Source organism: Prunus persica, chromosome G1 (genome assembly GCF_000346465.2).
Source record: "Prunus persica cultivar Lovell chromosome G1, Prunus_persica_NCBIv2, whole genome shotgun sequence".
In the NCBI taxonomy this organism is placed as follows: domain Eukaryota; kingdom Viridiplantae; phylum Streptophyta; class Magnoliopsida; order Rosales; family Rosaceae; genus Prunus; species Prunus persica.
Genome location: NC_034009.1, coordinates 38,749,425 through 38,774,138, shown reverse-complemented (window position 1 = coordinate 38,774,138; position 24,714 = coordinate 38,749,425). Strand labels below are relative to the sequence as shown.

The window sequence follows — 24,714 nt, the reverse complement described above, 5'->3', positions numbered from 1 at the left end:
TTATAGGCGGCCTTAGGCTAGGCCTATTGACATTTTGCCTTGCTTTAAGGAAAAAATAAATATTAAAAATTAAAAAATACCTTATGTGTAATCATAAATGGTAGGTTCTAGTGATTTAAATAAAAAGTCGAGTGGTTTTATTTTTGTTGAAAATGCCAATGTGGTCTTCACATTTTACCAATTTCAGTCAGATTTCCAATTTTCATTGATTTTGTGAAGGGGTATTCTAGTCAAAATAGCCACAACAGCTCAGCACGTGACAAGCACGTGAATGTGCTTCTTGAAAAAGATAGTCGAACTTCAATGGTCAAATACAATGTCCGAGTCTCACTGCTAAATTTTGGATATAAGTAATGGCGTATTATTCATAAATCGATCATAGCGTCTATAAATTATTTTTTATGAACAGTAAAATATAATCTTCATTCTGCATAGCGATAGAAAATAAGAAAAATATGGAATTAAAGATCCAAGATTTTACAAAACATCAAACTCTGACAAATAAAATGAAAAAATAAAAAAACACGGGGCAAAATTTAAAACGAAAACAGAAACATATACAAAGATAAGGCTATTCTTCTTTCCCATCTATCTATAATCTATCTACAGCCGCAGGCACTCCTCTATAATCTATCTATCTACAGCCGCAGGCACTCCTCCCAACTTGACTCAACTAACTGAAATCAATGATGAAGCAAAGAAACACCGTATCAAGCTAGTTTCAACTCAATTCTACACCACTCTTTCCAATTAGACTAACTTTCATGCCGCATGCGAGAAACTTGTGCACTCATACTTGCACAAATTATTTTCGATATCCGTTCGGCCTTTTCATATGATGTTCCCTATGCATGTTTTCAAACTTGAGCAAAGTTGCCGAACATTCACAATAAGACAGAGCTAACTCAATGCGTCAATAGCAGCTTCGGCAATGCCGGTGGGACAATACAAAACAAAAATTTGTGGCAGGAGCAAACGCCAAGGAAGACAAATGCCTTATGTGTTCAAAGTTCATGTATCACCAGTTATCAGATTCAGCACCACGCCGTTCTAGTAGCAACTGGTTCCACTATCTTTGACCAGGCTCCATGGCTTTCAACCTTTCTGAGTGCAGCAAAGTTTGAAAACTAACTAAACAAGGCCAACCCTAATTTGTATTGGTCGTAATTTCCTCAAGCAACATTTCACATGTACTGGGCCAACCATTGTTTACACATATCGAGCACAGGAAGTGCATTAGCATGTAATGCCTGCAAAAAAAGTTGGCATAACTATATGAATAAATATAGTATAGGAGCGGGTGAGCTGATTTCACAAGAATCATAGACGTAAAACTGGGTTTCAATTTTTAGGCCAAATATCTATATTATATTAAAAAAAAAACTCAAACTGTAATCCAAATGTAATTGTTTTTGGATTCCAAACCAAAACAGCCCTAAACAAGTAAAAAACATAAACACCTATAATGTCCTTTTTCCATGGATTCTTTTGTGATAGGCGCATTATCATCTTCTCTAATCTCCTATGTCTGCCACATCACAGTTTTAATAGATGAAAAGGATAGTGTGGGAGATATGGGAGATTTTCTGAGGAAAGAAAGGTAACCTGATGAGCTACATATTGGACATCAGCTACACTTCCACTACGAGAAGCAATTTGGAATGCACTTTTTAGACGACCACAAACCACACAAGCCAGAACCTTCCTGCATATACAAGTCAAATACAAAAAAAGCACGGAACAAATTTCTCAGCACCAAAGTTCAACTAATCAAAGTTAACAGTATCCCAGTGCCGTAAAACTAAAGCGGCTAACTCAAGAATGACATTGTTAATTGCTTGGAAAAATTGACCAAAAGAAAACATTATTTCAGCATTCATCCAAAGACTTGTTCTATACAGTAATTATTGAGTGCCGTAAAAAGAGACCACATACGGAAGTATGCAAGTAGAAGCCAACAAAGGATGGGGCAGGCATATATGGTCATAAATGTTGAGGTCTGGGTCCATTAATTATTAACTTGATCAATAACCACAATGGTAAAGTGATACTTTTGAACAATAATGGGAACCTAAAGCAGGTCTCAAGCAGCAATGGGTTAATGACACTGACAGATCACCACCAATACTATGAAATGCCTTAAAAAGTAAAAACACATAAAAGTTAATAATTTAATGTCCTCAAAATCTACTTAAAATCAAAGATCTTCTGTACAGTTATGAATAATGACAACAAGGAGTACTGAAAGAAACCATTACCTGTGGCTACTGGTCAACATGTCAATGAGACGGTCAGGGCGTTCTTTGTGCTTGTTAGCATATACGTTAATTGCAGCACCCAGGACCTACATCAATTCAAAAATACACTTTTTATTAAATTTAGAAACAAAGAACAGAAATTGAACTAGTTTCCAGCTTCCACAAAGAGTAGGCTGATTGGGAGACACAGAAAACCAGTTTTACAAAAAAATTACAGTTTAGAAGTATGCAAGATATAAACCTTAGGCTGAAAACATGTTGCCAGCTAAAATTTTATTTCAAGAATCAGTTTATTATTAATCGACCAATGATCAGAATAATTTAGAGGTATTTCAGCTATCTTTGAATTGTTCCTCTTCCGTTCGTAGAAAGTTTGAAATAATACTGAGGATGACGAAATTCTCACCATTTTCCTCATTTATTGTGGTGATTAGTAGTCACAAGCTACCTTTGAATTGGGATGTCTTATAAGTGAGTTAATCGATAATTGCACCAGATATAGCCAGATAAAACACACACAAATACATATTGCAATACTTGAGTGACAATAAAATTTTCTTTTCCTTTTGGTCTTACAATACAATAAGAAGTACGTGACCAACAACTCCACATCTAGTTTACTTCAAACTAAATCTACTGAAGAGCATCAATGAATGATGATTCAAACTATATAAACTCTTTCAATTTCAAGACGTTTTTCAGTTCTCCAATTTCCATGCTCTCTTTGTATGTTTAGAAAAATTTTGATTAGTCAAAAACCATATATGTTATAATCATTTCAACTCTTAAGCCAACTAAAACTAACCCAAGAAACTAATAAACTGTAAGTTTTCTAGTCATTTTACAAACAGTACATACAATCTACTAAGAGATGTAGATCACATTACCTGGTCCCAATCATCATCATCAATGGTCCCTTTTATGTTTCTAAAGAATTCAGTCAGTTGACTACCTCTTTTTCTCTCGGCGAGAGATGCAGCTACCCCAGCATATATATCCACAGCTGAAATTTATGAGAAGATGCATTAATCCTAGAAGCTAATCAATTACTTCATGAGAGAAAGGCGGGATTGAAAATGAAATCATTATGCAATGGCTACCTGGAAGATTGAATTCATAAATCACTTGGAAAGCCAAATCAAAGTTCTTTTCCACAAGAGACTCAGCAATTTTGCACCTTCTCCTGCAAAAAGGAGGTGGAGAAGGTGTGACTTTCCTCACCATCATATCAAAATATTTCACAAGTACCATATACCATGGCAGAAGAACATTTTTAAAGAACATGACACCAACAATCGTAATAGAAACCCCAACAGGCCTAAGGTCAACTTTGTGACACATTCGCATTATGGAAGACAAACTAAAAGACAAATGCATATTAACTACCGACGACACGCTGCTCAACAGTTTTTTTCTTTAACTCGCTAACATGAATTGATATTAATTAACTATTTCAGAAAACAAAACTGTTTAAAAGCCCTTGTAGAAACAAAAGACATAATGTCTTTATAACTTGGAATTCTAGTCATGCTTGTTGCTTGTGCAATATATACAAATATATGAAAATACAACGCAAAAGAAACAGCTTGGGACAGTGAAGTGATTGGTTTCTTCACTATCATAAAAAACTAAAGAGATCAATAAGCCCAGCAGTAAGTAAAATGACTCGAACCTGAATGTTTCAGGATCATTTGGATTTCCGAAAAGTGAATGTTTCCAATGAGGTCCATCTGAATCGTTATAGGATCTCACAACTTCGACCTGCCATACAATAAACCCACAGGAAACATGAGAGACTAATACCAAACAAGCTGTTTACTGAATTAACTAGATTCTGGATATCAGTTCCAACCAAATAGATACATATTCATAAGTCAGATATTCATTTGATCCATACAGATTACAATGTACTAAACTACCATGGATTTTTTTTCTTTTTTCTTTTCTTCATAAAATTAGATACCTTAGGCAGGGCCAAATCATCAACACAGTTCACAGTATTTTAAATTGCCACAGAAAATGTAGTTTCTTCATAACTTATTAAGAAGCAGATAACGTTGCTCTAAGTTTTCTGGTAGTGTGCATGTCTTGGTCAAATGTGCATATATGTGAGCAGTTCCTCAAGCATAGGTCAATGAATCTCGTGATGGATTAATTCTCATGCGTACTCTTCTCTTCTCCAAATCTAACTTTAGACTGTTTCCATCTCTGCTTTTGAGATTACACATGGCAATTAGATACCCGCTTGTCTGTGCATTTTCACTCGCAAAATAATGTGCATACAAGTAACTTTAAGAATGCCAGCTGTCTCTGTTTTTCAAAATTACGGGAACCGTCTATCTTTAGAAAAAGGCACAATCTACTTGCCAGTGGATTAATCAACATAGAGTCAAGAAGGGCAGGCCCTGACCTATCAAGAAAAAACTAAGCTTACAGTGTTTAAGAGAGTATAGTATTTGAATCATGTAATCACCTGAATTGCTACCCGAGCCGAAAACTTGACAAGTCCTTCTTCAGTGAGCTTTTCAGAGGCACTTTTTCCTCTAACACCCTTCGTCACAAGCTTAGTAGAATCTCCACCTTTGTATCGTGCTGATAACGCTTCATCAAAGTGCATCTACAACCAACAAAAGATAAATGAACAACATGACAAACATATACAGGCAACTACTACAAATTCAGTACATTTGAAACACTAACATGTTTAGGTAACTAATACGCACACACAAAGGTAATATCATTTTTATACAATGATTGCATCACCAGGCTCTTCAGAAGTGAAACATAATCTGGACGTATTCAACAATTGTTATTATGAACAATTCTAAATTTGTAAGCCAAAGGTGCTATCAGGGTCAAAGCTTTCCTGTGAAACATATACATTTTATCAGCAATTCTCTAAAATGTAATTTACCTGTCAAGCATTAATCGAATGAATTAGGTAAATGTCATCACACTTTGGGAAGCTTGATTGGATAATAAAACTGAATAAAAAACTTCTAACCTACACTTGCCCAATCTACTGCAAACTTAGACCTAATCCCAAACGATGGGGTTGAAATTCCCCTGCCATTATACATCCAAATGCATAGGAACAATCCTGCAAATAGTTCAACAATTAAGGTGGTCCAAAAGCAATAAATAAAAGCATACCTTGGCATTTTCCAAGTGTTTTATAGCTTCCTCTTGCAAAGATGAGTTCATAAACAATTGGATGCAGCAAAGTCCAGCAGCAACGTGGTCCTTCTTAATAACCTGAAAGATGGAATAAATTTCTGAATTCAACTAAAAGAAAATAAAAATACAAAATGATGAACCTTCAAGCAATAAATTCTAACAGGACATTTATAAGATCAAAACTTCCCCAAGTTAAATGTATACTGCAAACAAATAAACAATTAAGTGAATAAATAGTGAAAAAAAAAAAGATGGAACACTGATCAATATGGTTCGTCCTGAAATTTTAGGTAATAAAACCATGCCTTGTTCCTTTTTCCATTAACTATTTTGATGAAGTCTTATGCGGGGTGGTAGACATAGAAGCTTGCCCTCTTTATTCAGCAAGACCATGGTGTTTTACAACAAGACTGTCCGCCTTGGAGAAAACATCTTTATCTTTTATAACGGTGGATTTAAAAAGGTTCTTGACCCAATTAAGGATGAAGACTTTTCTCAAATCCAAGGAGGGAGACACTTGGGTGCTCAAGAGTTTTTAAAAACTCCGTAGTTAATGGGTTGCAAATTAACCCCACTGTCCATTGCTATAGCACCATGGAAGGATACAAGCATGGACTTTGTGTTGGGATAGTTTACAAGTGGAAGAAAAAATGGACCAGAAGATTGGAATAAATGCTTATGAAGAATTCTTGATAAAACACATGAACAAGCCACGTTTAGTGGGGTTGCACTGAAGAAATATAGGCGCCGATAGTATTTGGGTATCATCAGCCCTCTACTTACTGTGTAAGAGGGGTCGCACTGCTTACTATTTGTGTCATGCAACGAATATTATTAATATGTTGAAGACACAACAAGAAACATCTTTAGTTAAATTGTTATACTATCCTCATTTCAGTACAAGTAAAACCCATTAAGTGAAAACTTTACCTGAAACTTGTATAAATAATTGAAATGCCTATGAGTTTCACAATAGATGCAAATACGGGCAAGGGCTGCAGCAGTATACTGGTTTACTGCTACATCTTTCGGGTTTGCAGATGTCATTCTTTCTGAAATCACTTCTTCCAAAATAGGCATTGCGCCATAACCAATACACAAATCACACAAATCGTCAATAGTCCCATAATCAGTTCCCAAAGGGTCTGGCCTTTGAGGGGATGAGGACGAAGATGCCACCCCCACTGTTGATGGCTGAGGAGGTGGGGCAACAGTATTTGGAGGAAAGAACAGCATGCAAGCATCATTGTAATGGCCATGCCTAAACATGAAATTGAGCAAATGCTGTCGTGCATACTGCAAAGGGTTGCAAAAAGTTACATACAAGAACCTGATTATATGAACAAAAACATAAAGTTTATAATTGGCAATAGAACTGGAGAAGGAAGTAGCAAGAACACTACCATTCATAACACTAAGATACAAACAAATAAAGAAAGAACCACCTAAATATGTAATATCAATTGTGTTACCAAACAAAAACAAATAAAACAGAACTTCTTATGATATGTGTGTGGGGCAAGATCAACTGATATTAGTAAAAAAATCCAAAAAGCAGTTAAGTTCGCACCATTTAAATAAATTTTCAAGATTTTGTTTTTGGTCAATCCTAGTGTTGGATTGAATGCTCTAATCATGAACATAATATTAACCAAATTTAAGCTCAATCCAATACAGGCAACCATCCAATCACGAAGGTTCAACATTGACCTAAAGAGACTCATTCAAATGCAATAATTTTTTTTAAAAGAAAATAGGATTTTAGTGAAGTAGGAAAGCTAATTACAAAGAGTAATCCACAATCTCAAGAGAAAATATAAAAAACAATAAAGAACAACTCAAAATGGTAAGCTAAAAAAAGCTCAAAATTCGAAATATCTAGTCTCACTTCACAGCTGCTAACAAATCCAACATTATAGTCTCACATTCAAATGCAGTATCACCTAAATATTTAGAGATATCAGATAAATCTGAAATTTGGTAATGTGCAGTACATCATTAAACGCAATGGTAAGATAGGCAAAAAGGAAATACTACAAAAATTAGCAAGTAATATAAGTAGCTCATGATGAGATTCCTTAGTCATACTGTTGTTGATGCATGTGACTGAAAACAAAACGTCAAAATGCAAAGTTTAAACATTCAGATGCTTGTCATTTAGAATCTGTAAACTGGGATGCTAGACATAAATGTATCAAACTTGAAACTCTAGCTTCAGCATAGAAGGAAGTTGCAACTTACTTCTTGTAAATAGTTGACACACTCAACATACCGAACGCTGTCTAAGTTGCTGCGTGGTCCATCTTCAAAGTCTGAAATATATGTGGAATTATTATTTGCAGATTCATGAGAACGCCTGGATCTCTCTGAACGAGGAAATGTGGAAGGCAAGTACAACACATTGAGATATGAATCAGCAGAAAGCGAATCATCCAAGATTGTTGGTGCACTTTTAGCCAAATGTTCATACCTGCAGTATAAGTTGCATTTTCAGTTTATACATAATGACTAGCTTCAGAAAAGTGTTTCTTCTCCTGTCCTTTTGTTCATTACATGAGAAAAATTCAAGCATAGATTTACTTATTCAGAATCAAAATTCCAGTGCACAGAATACATAAGGTACCTGAGACATAAGCAAAATTCTATTGGAAATGTCATACAGGGTCATGTTCAGAAACTCAATTAAAAAAACCAAGACCTGATACATGAGCAACACTACAGTGCCTCTCATCCCAGGCCCAGGGCCACACAAATAGATGTCAATCTTAAAATATATATATATATTAAATTAAAGAAAAAATGCCTTTCCCATTCCAGGAAAAGGGCTGCTACATACATCATGCACGCGCAATGGATAAACTCAACTCTTCTTGAACATTACCTCATCTCAAATTTAACAACTTCAGATTGGCAAACAGGCTCAATAGCCAGTAAAGAATCTTGAAGCTTATTACTTTCAGTTTAGTTTAGGACTTTCTGCATAGAGTTGAGTTTCTTCTTTCTCATGCTTATTGTAAACCTTCACATCTACAAAGATCGGATTCTAAAACCTTCAATGATAATGTGTTCTTCTAAGTTGTTATTAAGACAAAATAGCCTAGTGATAATGTGAACAGCATTTTTTTTAAAACAAAGTCGCAGCACATGCTCAGCAATACTGCCATTAGGAAATAGAAGGAGCTATCAAACTCCTATAGAAACCTTCTAAAACCTAGCCTAGCTTGAAAAAAAACCTGTCTCAAACTCCGGCTCACACAGCATCCCGTTCACAAGTTAAAAATTTAATTTCTGATTTCAAAGCTGTATTGCATCTTACATGGAACGAACAGCTGAAACATCAACCGGCGGACCTCCCTCGATTGTATTGATGATCTCGAGAATGACAGGCGCAGGATCGGCCTTGTATAGCTGAAGAGCTTGCCTAAAAATCAGAAGGGGGAAAATGACATTAATAAGCAACTGTACCATATATATATATATATATAGAGAGAGAGAGAGAGAGAGAGAGAGAGAGAGAGAGAGAGAGAGAAGGGGAAACATAGTTCATTTCTATCGATCAATAAAGCCATAGCATTTTTATGCCAAATTCAAAAAAATAAAAATCCTTAGCCTTTTTATGCCAAATATGAACTAAACATACTTGAACTTCACACGAGCTTGTGCATAGTGCTCCATCCGAATCAAAGCATGTCCCCATGCATTCCAAACAGGGACAACATCAATCTGACAGAAGCCCCACATATTCATAAGCTCAACATGCCTTAAATAATCACGCCAAAGGAAAAACATACTCTAAACAAAACAGAAGAATTAACAGCAACTTCCAGCTACGATACTTACCTTGCACTTTTTGCATGTATATACAGCCATGCTGTATCGTTCATCTACAATCAACCTATCACGGAGACAGGCAGATGACTCTTTATCGGCAATATCATCTAGAGAAGCAGCAATTCCGGATCCCAGAAGGCTCTGGAGCAGCTCAGCACGTCCTAGCCAAATGTCTGCCTGCAAGAGAACTTCAGATAGCTCATCTGTGGACTGACTGCCCACACTGGAGCTACCAGCATCAGAGGATGCATCATCAGCGTCCCTACTTCTTTCAGAATTACTCGACAAATCACTACCACCCACAAGCTTTCTCAGCAGGGATTTAGCATAAAGTAGCCCCTGTAAAAGCATGCGGTGAGAACTAGCATTGCAATCTGCATTACCAACTAAACTGCACATAAAGGTGATTGCATAACAAAACCATAACCCTGTCTTTACAAGGCAAAGATACATGATCTGCCTTTGTTGGTTATGGAATTTTAACCATGTTGTAAGAGCTTACTGAAGGTATACCTGTACAAACGTCTCAGTGGCATGATATGCTCGACCAATTATTTCCATAGATGCATTCTCTGGCAATTGTTGGGAGCTCAGCACATTCTTCATCTGATTAACACACAAATCCAATGCACTCTTTGCAGAGACAGAGTCATCAGAACATAGAGAAAGCAGTGCCTACAAAAATAAATACCAAACTGTCAGCCGAGCAGCATGCCTAAACAAGATCCCAGCATGCTGAAGAACCCACTACTTTAACTGGATATACAAGCATAAAATGTTACAAATCAGAGGAAAACTTCATACAGGGAAAGTGTATAATTAAGCTTGCGTGCCCTTATGAAATTGGCAATCCTCAGAAGTTAGAATACCGATGTAAGATTAACCCATGGATTCTCCCATAATATCTACATATGAAATGGAGCAAATGGCAGTATGAAACATTATTAGCTTTATGGACAGCAAGGAACATATTTAGCTTTACTGTCTTTATTATGTATCTAGGGGTGCTTTGCAAATTAAAATGCAAAAGGTATAGCCTATTTCACTAGAATACCTTGAAAAGGGTAATGTCAGGGGCACTTTCATATCGGTGAGATGCACGAACAGCTTCATCCTTCGTTGAATCACCAGTTAGCATCCATTCTTCAGAAATTGAAATAGCAGGAAGCCGTTCTTGCCCATCAACAGAATATGATGAAGCACGATCCTCCTGGATACCAGCCATGGCCTCCCAAGCTACTTTTTCCGATGATGTCAATCCAGAACTCTTTCTTTTACGGTAAACATCTTTTGGGGCGGCCCTGTCTCCAGTATTTCGTGGAGCCCAAGAGAAAGCTCGACGAGCCTCTTTTTGCAAGTTATTTAGACTGCTAGTGAAAGAAGACCTCACAGGAGCACCTGTTCTTGTTTTCTGCTTTAATCTAGTCCCCGAAACAGATACTCGATATTCTCTTGGAGGTGAGCTAATACTGATAGCAATAGCTTTAGCAGCGTAGGCAATAATGACATTATTGTCTCTCAACAAAGGAAATTCTTTGAGAATCTGTTAAGCAAAAAAATGTTGATTAAGTAACAGCATCAGAGAACTACAAACACAGAAAAACATGCAAAACACCAAACCGGATAAGGAATCGCAATCCAAATTTTATGCCTTTCATGCAGTAAGTAGTGACAAATGATCTTATGGTATTCAAATCTTTCTAAATACAAAATATGCTAGACATTCGTGTGTGACTGAAGGAACTTAAGAAGTGATATCTAACCAATGCAGCAGACTGTAGCTGTTTCCTCATCAGAAGAACCTCAAGTATCAAATGCGGGTGCTCGTGCAAGGAAGAACATCTTTGCTGCCATGGCAACGGCAAGGCAGCCAGAACACGAAGACCTAAGGCCCATGAGTTAAGCCGAGAAACCTCAACATCTGAAAGATTCCCTTCTCTTCGCTTCAGGAAGAAATGAACCTTTACAAAAGTAAAAAATAAAAATAAAAATCACAACTAAGAGGTATATGAAATTCAAAACTCAAATACTATACTTTATGAGATCAAAATAAATTTCCAGCAGAATATTGCCAAAAAGAAAACTAATTACAAGCAGCTGCTTTGACCGCAAATCAGGTAAAAGCTGCATTGCACCCATGGCAACTGGTAGAGCATCATCTGAGTCACGTAGGGAAGAAAGAAATCGTGAAGCTTCTGCTGGACCTCCACCACTGAGAGGATCTGCAGTCAAAAGTTTTACAAGTTGCCGGCCCTGCAGTTCCCTCCTCAATTCTATGGATAATCCTGCACTTTCAGCCACTTCTAAAGCAGCAGAAACAGCTCCTTTTCCAGCTAATCTAAGTGCTAACCCCTCAGGATCTTCCTTACACTCTGCTTCAACCTGACATTGGACAAAGAAAAACAAAAAGAGAGAATAAAACCCAAATTAATACGATATCCATGCTACCATGAAATAAATAAATAAAAACTAGCAGAACTATGCTCTTAATATCTCTATCATTTTCACTTCTCATTTTAGTCCACAGAGTCCAGAATTTTAACCTCTTGCCAGCTGCTAAAGTGCTCATCTGCATTTAGAATGTGGCTGTACCTCTGCAAAGCTTGTCTCATATGCATGACCTATGCATCCAAAAGGAGTACATCATCAACCAAAAATAGATGAAAAATTAATGCAAAATAGAGAACCCTTATCAAGCTTCAGGTAATTGAGACAGAGATTTAGCAGTAATAGAATATAAGCAACTTATCAAATCAAAAAGCAGTACCTCCTTCCTAATGGGATCATTTTGAGGTAGGTGGCAGCTGCACATTGTGAGAACATCCAAAGCAGCATCCAACTCCCATCTATGCATATACCTGGAATAAAACTTGTAAGATTCTAGAAATTCTATGGAAAGAAGCACGTAATTGTTCCTACATACCATCAGTGCAACAATGGGAAAAGTGTTTAGCTGATTTACAACATGTAATGCTAGGAACCAAGCCGAACCAAAAAAAGAGACTCAGAGGGAACGAGTGGGGAATTGACTCTTTCCAACTAACAGGAACAAGACATTTTCATTAAAGACCGCAATAGATTCATAAACTTCCTGCATCACTTAAAAATTAATAAAAGGCCATGTATATAAATCTGAAATATCAAATAGGAACATTTTTATTACTAGAACCAAGCACTGCTCCACAAATGTAAAAAATAAAGATGATAGATGCCAAAGGAAAATATCTTAATATATTTCTTATCAGCTAGCATTCACCAAGGGAACTTATAAACCCATGACATTACATACTTGAGAGCAAGTCTAGCAGCCACTTGTTTATCTTTCAACCGCAGGCAATACTGCCAATTATTGCTCCAGATACTATTGCCTCCATAACCCTGAGAGAGTCCAGCGACTGAATGATTTTCTTCCCCACATTCAATGATTAGCTGAAGTAATTGATCTGAAGCTCCATTACGTAGAAAGCGATCAGAAAGTGCAAGAGCATCCATGAGTTTTCCTTCATCTATCAATCTGTTAATTGACAGCAATCAGTGACTGGAAAGAGTAATGCCACCTTCAATTGTCAGCATGATGACAAAATTATCCTAAAAGCAAACAAAAGAAGAACAGAATTGACACCAATAACACACCCTCCCTCCAAAAAATAAAGGCAATTCCCGATAAATATGCTCTCCAAAACCAGATAATTTATACATGAAACTCCATAGAAACTAAAGACGCTAATCCAACATATGCATGCATATATTTCTCATAAAATTCCTTATGTCTGAAAAGTCTTCTTTCACTCTGCTTTTTCAGCACTAGAACCAGTCATACGATCATGCTTTCTGTCTAGTGGAAGATTTCTGAGTATGTATCTTAGTAGGTCATACAATTCGAAAAATTGACTTAGCAATGTGAGTCCCACCTTAGAATTCAAAGTAAACATGCCAGAATGTTAGCAAACATTTATAGAGAACACCAGCAGAAGATAACAATAAAATCAGCTGAAGAAGTGAACAAGTATTGAGACCCAAAAAGGAAAAAGAAGTGAACGAGTAACTGTTTATTTGAATGAATGTTGAAACAAGACAGAACTACAATACCGCTGTACAGCTTTCTCATATGGTTCTTCATTTTCCCAATCAAAAGAAAGGAAAACTGAAGTGTCAAGCTCAGCAACGTCAGATTTTGAAGAACCATCCCAAGGTTCAGTAGCTGCACCATCTTGGCCACTGGCGTCTGGTAAAGCTGTTGAAACACTACTGCTACCAACAATGTCATCAACTTCTGACTCAGTATCACTATCAATCTCACGTAGTCTCTTGATAGCTCTTGCTTCAGCTCTAGCCTCACCACCATCGGCAGTTTGCTTAATGGTTACAGCAAACTCCGAAACTCGATGAAGGTTAGTTTGCATTTGTATCCATCGGTTTAAAGTTGGGAACCTGCACGTCAAAATAACAAGTAAAAACTAGGAAACCATAATGTAAATGACAAAGGAAAATAATTTACAGGCATGAAAGTAACCTCTCAGATTGATCAAGAGCAAACTCATAAAACAACCGGTCAACATCAGGTGCCTGCAGCAATCCTCCGTCCAAGGAGCTCGATATAGAAGAATCACTGCCATTGTACAAAATGGTACTCCCAAAAACACATGCTAAGACCGCCCTCACTGGGGATAGTTTAACCAAATGTTTTACTATATCTAACTCTAAAGGGTATAGAGGGATTCCAGGCAATGATGAGGAACGGCAGTAACTATTAGGCTTCGCTTCTTTGAAAGAGGGGGACAATACTTTATTTTCTGAGCCACTTTTAGGGAAGGTGGGAGTGACCGGAATGCAAGCCCACCCATGACCAGATCGTGGGGGATAAACTGGAGGTACACATGCTGAAATTACTTCATGGACAAAATCTGCACACATAATCTCAGCTACCTTACCAGCTGCATCAGTGCTGCCTCGATCAAAGACAAGACGGGTTAAAAGCTGCAAAATACAGTAGCCATACACGAGCATATCAATAATACAGCAGAAACAGAAATTTGCCAACTCCTAACATAAAGAACTTGTCAGCTTTCAAGTTAGTCCAAGTCAAATAGATCATGACACATAATTAAGAACTAAGAGACCTTCAACAATCAGATTTCATTGGTATCAAATTAAACAATAAAAACAGACTGGCAAGTCCTGCATCAAACAGAGCTAGTAATAACCCTTTATATATCATTGCTACCATTACATTAACGATCCATAAAAACCATGTATTTCTGAAAATTAAAATTATTACACATATCTATCTAATCAGTTTTTCATGAGACGAGTATTATATTTGAATAGGTTCTAACAGAAAAACCATAGTTTTCAACTTGTACAAATATGAGTAACATGGAAAATATAGTTTGCATTGCATTTCTTTTTCCTCATTTTCATTAATTATACATTCTCTTCTTCTTTTTTTGTATAAGAAAAAACAATCGTATTCAAGAAAAAGATACTTTTGACAACCAAACTGCAGCTTGGGATAAAGTTAAAACTTTTTGTCTTCATCCAGTATACGTTTACTGTTTCAGCAAGTGGGACATTCCTGGTAAACAACATGAAATGCTACATACAAAAACTAGCACAACTACTCATCAGTTCCACATTTACTTCCATTATAGTTGGGCCTAAAAGTCAATATAACATAGTACTTCATGTCGCATCTACAATAGTTGTAATTGTATAGTTTGAGGTTCTCTTTTGAAATTAAACCTAAGTATCTACGCAGTTCCTGAAATTAAGATGCTTCCAAAAATATCCGATTGTTTGAACCAAATCTCAATTCCAAAATTTTATTGAAAACAAAACGCAGAAAGCAAAGAATTCTTCAATAACACAGAAAATAATCTTACATCTTTGGGCCACTCATACACGAGTGAAAAAAAGTTGAAATCATGAGTTGTATCAGTTCCATCAACTATGTCACCAATTGCAGCAATATGGAGAATAAACTGTGAAAGATATGTCATGGGTTTGGTACTTAATGAACCAAAAAATCTCTTCCCACTGTCCTTTACATCATAACCAACAGGCTGCACACTTGTTTCTCCAATTGCAGAACTTGAAGGTATCTGCTTGGCAACTCTTAGCCCAAGTCCAAAAACTCCATCCTTGTCAAGATCAGAAAGAACCTTCTGTTCAGCAGATGGGCCTTCTCCTTTATAGAAATTTAGCTCTGTTTCTTCATCAGCCACAGCTCTTGCAAGATTATGGAGCTTACCTGTGTGAAATTAAAGACATGTTTAAGCCATATGAAGCAGAGCAGCCATAGAGCATATTTATGTTTAAGCCATATGAAGCAGAGCAGCCATAGAGCAGATTTCTGTTTAAGCCATATGAAGCAGAGCAGCCATAGAGCATATTTCCCCTTCCTTCCACACTACGAAAAAGGGGAACTATAAAATGTACCACTGAGAAACTGCCGCTTGCCCTTGTGAGCATCCTCAATCATATGATGTAGCATATCAAGAACACGTTCCCGTTGTCCTAGTCGGAGGGATTCCTTTGGTGAGGCAATAATAATCTCGCCAGACAAAGTGACCTGAAGGGCTGGAGGATTATCCTAGATGAGCAGATCAAGAAGCCAGGATCAATAACTAACAGTAAGAAGTAAACACCAAGAATGTTTTAATGCAGTAAGCATTCTAAACAGTGAAGCTATTAGGGACAGATAGTAAACACCAAGAAGTAAACAAAAATGGAAGAACCATAGGATGGCAACGAATTATTGTGTTTAAATCCTGATTAAACAACCTTCATAATTAGATAGTGCAGTCTTTAATGGCCAATAAGAACTCTTTATCCCCCAAAAAAAAATTCAAGATCTCACCTGATCCAAGAACTCATGTAAACGCTTAAGGATTCGTTTTAAAACAGAAATAACTGCCACTTCAAGGATCTGATCCCAGTAAGTGGAGCCTATCTTTGGAGAAACTCCTGGATATATCTCAGACAGCAGAACTTGAGCCTGCACATATAACAAATCATAGCTTTCCGTAAAACCAAACCACTGGAGACCATATGACTCTTGAATTAAACACCCTAACACAAAAACCGATCTACTGGAAACCATATGGAGGAAAATAAGGGTCCATTTGAATGGAGTAATTTCAAATCTAGGGATTTAGATGACATTATAAGGTTAAATTGTTTTTTTAGACTACTACAATCCATGTATGCCAAAATATTAATTAGAAGGAAATGAGGAAAACAAATGGATTCCAGATGGCTCCTTCCATAAAGTCATTTCAAATATACTACATCTAGTTATTCTAAATACATCCAACATGATGTTTTCTAGTTTTTTTGAACATAGCCTTGTTAAATCCAAATCCTATCTTTCAATTACCTTCATCTAAATGGAGCCTAAGAGAATTTCAAATTAGGGGGAACATGAAATTTCTAGATGTTGTGACACATGGAGAGAGTTTTCTCCAGGAGTGAATAATCAGTACCAGTGGAAAGCCAAAGTAGCAATTGAGGCAAAATTTACTTTCTTCCAAACTCATAATATTTCTCACACATGGCATCAAGTTTTACAACTAATACTTCGAACAGGGAAAAAGACCATGAAATGACATTTGTTTAGGAGGACGATAATAACAAAAATGTTGGTTTGGTAAAAGTATTTACTGACTGCTTAGGGGTGGAAAAGTAAAATAGTAACTGACAGTGAAACTTTCAGATTATCCTCCTCACATCGATTTCTCATAAATGTTGGTTTGGTAAAAGTATTTACTGACCACTTAGAGGTGGCTTGGGCAATTTCTATATCATCAAGAAAACATTAAAAATTTTAATTGGATTTTTTAACACCACTTATCTTCTGGAAATTAGAAAATTTGAAAACAAAATAATCTAAGACAAGTATATATGAAGACAAAATATCAGTATCTTCATCTTCCGAGTTTATTTGAGCATTGCCTGATCCAAAAGCTGCTGGGATATCTTTGCAGACCGAGCAGAAGTAGCAGCAACGTCAATACAAAGAAGAATCTGGAAGGTTATATTGAGAATATCAGCCTAAACCTTAGAGAATTGATTAAATATTCAACCTCACTTGAAGACAAAGGGGAATAGAGACTTAACACTCTAAGCACTTACTGCAGCCAAAGGACCTAACTGGGAGCGCAATGAAGAAAAATCCAGATCATGTATTGTAGAAGTCCCACCATCAGTAGCACGAGAGACTACATCTTCTACCTAGAAAAGCCAGAAAAGTGAGGCCATTTTATGAGAGAATACTGATGAAGGCACCGCAATACAAAACAAAACCACAAAAAAAGTCCACATAGAAAGGAAAGTAAAGTAAATTTGGAACCAAAGACAACAAAGATTCAGCAATATTATTTAAGCAAGACGGTTATAGATAGTTAAAGCTGACAAGCATAAAATAAGCAGTTCAAGGAATTTGATCTGAATCATACAGATTGTCTTCTGACGGCACTATCCACCCACTCAGCTAATTCGAGGGTAGCTTTATCTTCTGCAGACAATGAAAACCGATGCACTGCTTCTTCCCCAATGTCATACTTTGCTCTTTGCATGCAACTGAGATATATAAGAACAACTATAATATTTACCTTCAGAAAATAAGATGTCATCAACTTCATATTAACTGATGATGTACTATCATCTTCAAATATCAGCATCTATTTCTATCATTTGGCAAATGAGGTCATCACATTTTGTTTGGCCTGGGTGGTCAATATAGTTTATAATCGTTATAAACTACCATTTTCTTATAGGATAAACCCCCATTTGCAAACCCTATAACCAATATCCGAAAAGTAATTCATGCACAAGAACCAATTGATCATCATATAAATTCCCAAAGAAGAAAAGGCTTGTAGAACTCACAGGTTAAGTAGTTTAGATGGTGCGGCACGTAATACAGTTAATGCCTCCTTCCACCGCCACTGGCGTTCAGATAAAGGAAGAAGACGCTGCAAAATTGACAACCGCCATTCCCACTCTTCAATGAAATGTTTAGCAATTGATGCTCTCCACTCCAATGCTTGTCTTCCACCCCTACTTACGCCATCACTTAGAGCATGATCTAGTTCAGTTATAGTTGAAGGAAGACAGTGATGTAATATATCAAGTAGTTTCCCCGTGAAAGATACAACCAATTTGTTTCCCTCTTCACGTGTTAGATCAGTTTGTTCTGAAGAACATGTGTAATGTGATTCAGAATAGCTCCCTGGTGAGGCACAATGAGCCAAATTGAGAGAAAGATCATCCATATGTAAAAGCGAAATTATGACATTCGCCATCATGATCTGCATCATTACAGAGGCATTATAAAATAATTACAATGAACAACAGGAAAAAGATGCAGCAAACTAATAAAACTGATGACATCACGAACAAATTGAGAGCATTTAGATTTCAAAGGAAAACATGAAACTTCAAAATAAACTTGAACAAAATACCAAAATGCAATCCCTTTAGCAGTTGCTAATTCTCTAGCATCAGAACATGAATGATAAATAATTTCTTTTTCATGCATTTTTCGGCGATTATATTTTACACAAAACAACTTTCAAAGACAAAATGCAACAGATTTGCCCGAGGAAACATGTTAGACATGTAATTGCAAGTTGTACTTATCAAGCATAAACATGAGAAAATAACAGTTTTAACAACCACAAAAAGGAGTTAGGATTGAAAATGTTGGGCTAAAAAAAACATATTCACAATAGACTACCTTGCGAGGGATGTCATTGACAGCCTCCAAATGGTTCTGCAGATCTTTCAAATGGTCAAATGCAACTTGATGAAGACTTTCTCTTTCACCAGTCATAGTCCTTTCCATCACTCCAACCGCAAGAACAGCTGAATCTAGAGCATACCGCATGTGCATAAGTTCAATATCCTGCATCCTACCATATAATAAAATAGAATAGAGAAACGCGAAAACATCAACATGTTAAGAAAAGCATGTCAAATCCCAAAATGACAAAAATATGAAATACATAGAGTGCACAATTGGTCCCACATCCCCAGCCCCAGCTTCATATACAGATATCTCTATTATCACCACAAAGAAGAAGAAAAAAGGAAAACCAACTAATTTTAGATATCCAAATATATGAGTAAATAAATAAAGTAGCATAAAAGGATGGCAGCATTGTCAACCCCAGCTCACTTCCCACACAAGATGATTTCTTTTCATCCTTGAGTAATACATGATGACAAAATAAATCGTGCACAACAAAGTAACACTAGTTCTAGTACCCACTTAGCTATGATACAAGAATACACACCTCTTCCAGGCTTCTAAAGTTGAAGAAATTGGCTGCATGCTGATCAATTCAATAGCCTCCTGAAACTTTATGCCTGGAACAACATCAAACAATACCTACAGAAAATGCACCCGTCACATTCCAACATTCAATACAAAAGTGTTAAAAATAAAAAGAAAAAAGGGTACACTACAATGCTAACTATATCTTTAGCATTTCTAAAGAAATATAATTCGGGGGAAAGTGGTAAATGATTGTTCAGTGAAGCTTTCTGAAATAGCAATCATTAGGCATGTCCACAATAAGAATTTGTGATAAATTATTTTTCCTTTTTAGTAAAAATAATTTGTTTAGAATGCAACCTTATTGTGCCTGACATGCCAATAATTCTTCAGAGTTCAGATACAGACAATATTTGGAGTTTCATTTTATAATGTCAACACCATCATCAAGGAACCATGGGTTATTTTTGAAAGTTGAATTTCTCTTTAACAAGCACTGAGTCAATGTTTTTGCATTTTTCATGTGAAGGCAATGATTCATTACTAACTGGCATAGAAAAAGAAAATACCCAGCAAACCCCTTAACATATGAAGGTAAGGTGAAAACTGCAACGGGAATTGAACATGTTCAGAGATCAAAAGACAATTTTTATGCAGAGAAAGATTGCTACAAACTTACGAGTTACAACACAATATAATAGTATTATTATATTAATGTATAACATAATTGTAATGCAAATGCACATAAAAATCAAAAAATAATTTAAAAAAGATGCTAGCATAGACATTTACATAAATCATCACATGGTATTGGCTTCTATGTGGATTGTTTAATTTGAAAGAAATAATACGTTTTTCATGATATGGTGGAGGAAGTGGATTTACATTGGGATATAATAGAATTACAATTTTAGCTTTTCTTGGAGTGTATTTGTTGAAGCATTTCAAAGACTCACTCATGTCGATCGGACAGAGTTTTGGGTTGAATGTAAACTGATTTTATATGTCATGCCATGATTGTTGGTCTGATTTTGATGGGATCTAGCCCATCTTTCTTGTAGTTTTTCTTTCTCAGTTTTTAATAAGATATAGTTTTCCTTCTAAAAAGAACAAAGAACTAGGCCACAATAAGATTATTTTTGAGGACTTACCCGAAGTGGACTTTGAACCGAAAGCCTTTCCAGTACGAAATTCTCAACAAAAGGGTCTAACTGCTGATCTTCACTACTGAATGCTATTTGTTCTTTAGCAGACAACATCAATGATAATTTTGAATTCCATGATTGACCAGAATTGACGCAGGCAACAAAAGAGGCAAGATCAAGCTGATAACATAAAGAATCACAAAGATACTCCACACACGATACCTGCCAATGAATAACACATACAGTCACATATTTCCTTTGAATAATAACAATGATATCATGCCACGAATATCACAAGGAAGACTTTAAGGGCAGTACCTCATCAGATAGATTACTATAAAGAGAAGATTCTTCCAGCCGAAAAACTTGTGATTTACTTCTCCACAGCAGTTGCATTAATTTCCTTCGTGCTGTAGTTTTTCCAGATAATAAATCCCAACCCATGGTGGCTACCAGGGGCTGAAGGCGGGGAAACAATAAAAGAATCTGCACATATATGGACAAGAAAGGCTTGTAACTATACTAGCAATCCACCATCAAATAATGCAATAACTGATCCCAAATAATAATTAGAATACCATTTTACTCACATATTCAATTTAAACATAAAACTGGGCACATACATTGCTAGCTTCTTGAAGCTGCTCTCTCTTTACAGCAGACAAAGCAGTGTCCATGACACATTCAAGGACATGTAAACCCGAAACACGAGCATAATGATACATGTCTCTCATGCAAAATCCAACTACAGTGTTGAGGGTAGAAGTTTCTGTATCGGGATTCAATTCTACATGATATCTTTGAAGACGTTCCAGAGGTGGTGGAATCTGGTTGTTATCAAGAGATCTGTACACCTCAATCTCTTTTGAGAGTAAGTCATCTTGAAGAGCCTGCAGGAAGCCACCTGCCAAGTCAATATTACCCTCCAAGAATGCATGGCTCAAAAGTAATACAAATACATATTGAATGGGACCCAATGAATGATAAAAAATACAAGATGACTGATTGTTAATGTTCAAATACATCTCAACACAGGTTAAATAATTTATATTATATAAAAAAATCCCGGCGACCATGATATGTATTAAAAAGAAGAAGAAGAAAAACTGCCATTTATTATAACCATTAGCTTCTTACATCAGAATAACCACCTAATAGATTCGAACAATCTACAGAACTTATGAAACTGGCTGAACTAATCTACCTAGTTCAGGCTTAACCAGTTTTCTACATACATATCCATGAATTTATGTGGTTTTGAGATGTGTTTGCTGCAAAACTTCAACAAGGGAAAGCATTCCAACTTCGACCATGCACACAAAAATAAATTTAAAAAAGAAAAAAAGAAAAGGAGATAACTATCCTTTCCAACTAGGTATTGTAGCTTTCCAAACATCCTCAGCTTAGCTTTAACAAGTTATGGTATGCATCGTGTAAGGACCTAACCAGGATCCTTCAGCAAAATCATCTCACAGAAAATTAATTGCAAGACTACTGGCATATTTTAAACAATTTGCTGACAAAGACTTGTACCATGCAAAATCCATTATAAGCAAAATGGCAAACATTACTTGTATCATTTTGACAAGATGTCCACAATTTGATGCAATAGCCGTGCTATAAATCCACAGTAATTTTTCTCGCATGTTACGCCAAGAATCTCCATATCCCTCCTTTCCTGATGACACCATCTTGAGGAGATCTTGCAAAACCATGCTGCAAGGAACATCAAGAGTGAATGGAAAAAAAATTCTAGAAGAAAGTAAGCAGTACATCCTAAGGCCACTTTTGGTATTTCAAGGAGAAGATACCCTAATAATAACTACTTCCTTTTCTGATATTGCCATTCTCAAAATTCATCCAAGATGCAGTAACACATAAATCTAATCTCACATCTGAACACCACAGACACCACTCCTAAGATGGCCCACAATTCATGAAGCATCTTCAAAGTAACATGTATAAAAGCTTTCTTAAACTGACCAATCCTCCTCATACCTATCTATCACATTTATGACAAACCAAACAACTAGGCCCAGAAGCTAAAAACATAAAATATGTGTCAATCTTCATATTTGCCTACCAACTGTAGAAGACTATTGAACAGAACCACAAACCTTTAATCTTGGTATCAATGGTTTCTTCTTTGAAAAGGTTTAGCGCAGGTTTAAATTCTAACTAGTTAATGAAACAATTGTGCAAGATAGAGCGTAAGTGGCACTGAGATAAGTACAAACCATAATCTATAAAAACACTACACATATTGTACAAATAATAATCCGTTCAAATTTTATAAACATACCGATACTCAGTCTCCTCCACTCCATAATCAAGGTGAAGAAAATGAATACGCGAAACCACTCCATCCACATCACCATCCTTCATGCACTCTTTCATAGCATCCAAGTGAGCTAACTGAACACTCCTTTGTATCAAACCAAGAACCTTCAAATCCTCCTTGGACATTTCCCCTGCATTTTCATCCCTCCTCAACGTTATTGCTAAACCCGAAGAATCATATCCCTCCCATCCCCTCACTTGGCTCTGTATATTCCAACACAACGCGTCAAAAACATCACGGTTGTCCCAAACTACGCTCCTCAAACACATCAATTCGCCTTCCTCAATAGATACAACGCCTGCAGCCTCATTTTCACTCCCACCATCAGTATCAGCAGCACCTACTACTACGGAGTCTGGCTTCAATCTATTTACGCCCAATTCCAAAACCCTATCCAAAATTCTCACACAGCTATCCAATTCACCACTGGCATCTCTCAAATCCTTGCCAGTATCCTCACTCTTACCCAAAAACTCTGCTCGCTCTTCGAAACTCTCGCTCTCGCCTAATCCTTCTTTCTCCTTCTCTTTCTCTATGCTCTCCAAATCAAAATTCTTCCGCATACTCTCCGAGACGCGGTCGATCAAATTCTGAACTAACAACAAGAACTCGGCGCGCAATCGCAGGGTTTCGGGATCGAAGCTCCATACCGACGAAGCGTTATCGAATTGCAACAGTTCAAGGGTCGATAAGTAAGTGAGCAGAGCTGGTGATGGGCATGATTTTGACCAGAGAATGTTCTCGAAGCGACCCGAGTGAGCGACGATGGTTTGGAGCACGGCAAGAGCGAGGTCGGGGTTTCGAGCTCGGAGAGCAACGACAATCGCTCGAAGAGGCTCAAATTGGGCGAGATAGAGATGGTTCGCGGCTAAGCGCGAGAGGATTTCGGTTTCCTTGTCCATTGCAACGCCGAGCCGAGAACCGAGCCCTAGGGTTTTGGATTTCAGTTCATGAGGGTGATTTGGGATTCGGTGTGGTTGTGGCTTGTCGGAGTGTTTGGTTCCCGGAAAGTGGTCGAAAATTGTGGTTTTTGTGGATTGGATGAAGTCGACTGTGGACGTGAAAGAGAAAATTTTTGTATTGAGAGTTGAGAGGGAGTTTTCGGTCAGGGATTGCGCGTGTGGAAGACGCTAAATCTGTATATGGTTGTTTGGTTCTTGGGAAAGTAGATCCGAGGAATGACGGAAAAGCGACGTCGAGGTAATGTGTTTCAAAGCACGTCACTGGAACTGAAGAAGAACCGTGAAGAAAATGCAACGAGGATGACAAACCGCCAGTGCAACTGTCAGACGGCGTCGTCTTGCATATTATGTTACCGTTAGGTGAAAGTGAAACATAAAAGGGTAAATCTCGGAGTGCAGGACGATTAACAGCTCTCTTTGAAAAGCCTTTTTATCCCAAAAAGTCTATGACATTTGAGAAATTATCAGATTGTATCACTAATGGTCCCTAATGTCAATATAAGTGCTCTTAAATAGTTCTTTTATTAAAAAAAATTATTAAATCCAGAGATATAACTGTCAAATCAATTCAAAATTATAAAATATATATCTTTTATTTCCTTCCCTTCACTCTTTATTGCTTCTTCTTCTTTCTCTCCCTGTGAATATAATATAACCTAGGGGTGGCATTTTAGACCCAAAAACCACAAAAATCGTAAAAATCAACCGATAATTTACCGCA

General features: G+C 36.8%; 1 protein-coding gene across 3 annotated transcripts; it reads right to left on the bottom strand.

Moving 5' to 3' along the window:
• Positions 349–24,249, bottom strand: LOC18793494. 3 transcript variants are annotated; one of them, XM_020555987.1, is made up of 36 exons: positions 22,993–24,249; positions 22,262–22,406; positions 21,314–21,580; positions 21,009–21,176; positions 20,697–20,912; positions 19,565–19,659; positions 19,006–19,180; positions 18,156–18,577; positions 17,723–17,846; positions 17,400–17,498; positions 17,220–17,291; positions 16,126–16,263; positions 15,705–15,858; positions 15,149–15,516; positions 13,780–14,243; positions 13,356–13,697; positions 12,556–12,780; positions 12,034–12,124; positions 11,810–11,887; positions 11,358–11,648; positions 11,030–11,227; positions 10,321–10,809; positions 9,780–9,941; positions 9,276–9,605; positions 9,076–9,158; positions 8,752–8,856; positions 7,677–7,905; positions 6,366–6,731; positions 5,412–5,513; positions 4,732–4,875; positions 3,931–4,019; positions 3,359–3,441; positions 3,146–3,261; positions 2,259–2,344; positions 1,606–1,705; positions 349–1,250 (listed from the first exon to the last, which is right to left on the bottom strand). In XM_020555987.1, the coding sequence occupies exons 1-36, from the start codon at positions 23,931–23,933 to the stop codon at positions 1,185–1,187; spliced, it is 7,623 nt and encodes a 2,540-aa protein (XP_020411576.1). In that variant the 5' UTR covers positions 23,934–24,249; the 3' UTR covers positions 349–1,184. The 3 variants fall into 3 exon arrangements, with proteins under 3 accessions (XP_020411576.1, XP_020411578.1, XP_020411577.1); XM_020555989.1 differs by having other exon boundaries at positions 21,281–21,580; positions 22,993–23,643; XM_020555988.1 differs by lacking the exons at positions 349–1,250; positions 1,606–1,705; positions 2,259–2,344; ... (3 more) ...; positions 4,732–4,875; positions 5,412–5,513 and having other exon boundaries at positions 6,599–6,765.

Excerpts from the sequence above, each read along its gene's own strand:
- LOC18793494 (XM_020555987.1), bottom strand. The coding sequence starts at position 23,933 with ATGGACAAGGAAACCGAAATCCTCTCGCGCTTAGCCGCGAACCATCTC. Across the intron at positions 8,857-9,075 it reads CAAGCTCGTGTGAAGTTCAA|GCAAGCTCTTCAGCTATACA; the intron begins GTATGTTTAGTT and ends TCTGATTTTTAG. Across the intron at positions 3,262-3,358 it reads TTATGAATTCAATCTTCCAG|CTGTGGATATATATGCTGGG; the intron begins GTAGCCATTGCA and ends CATAAATTTCAG.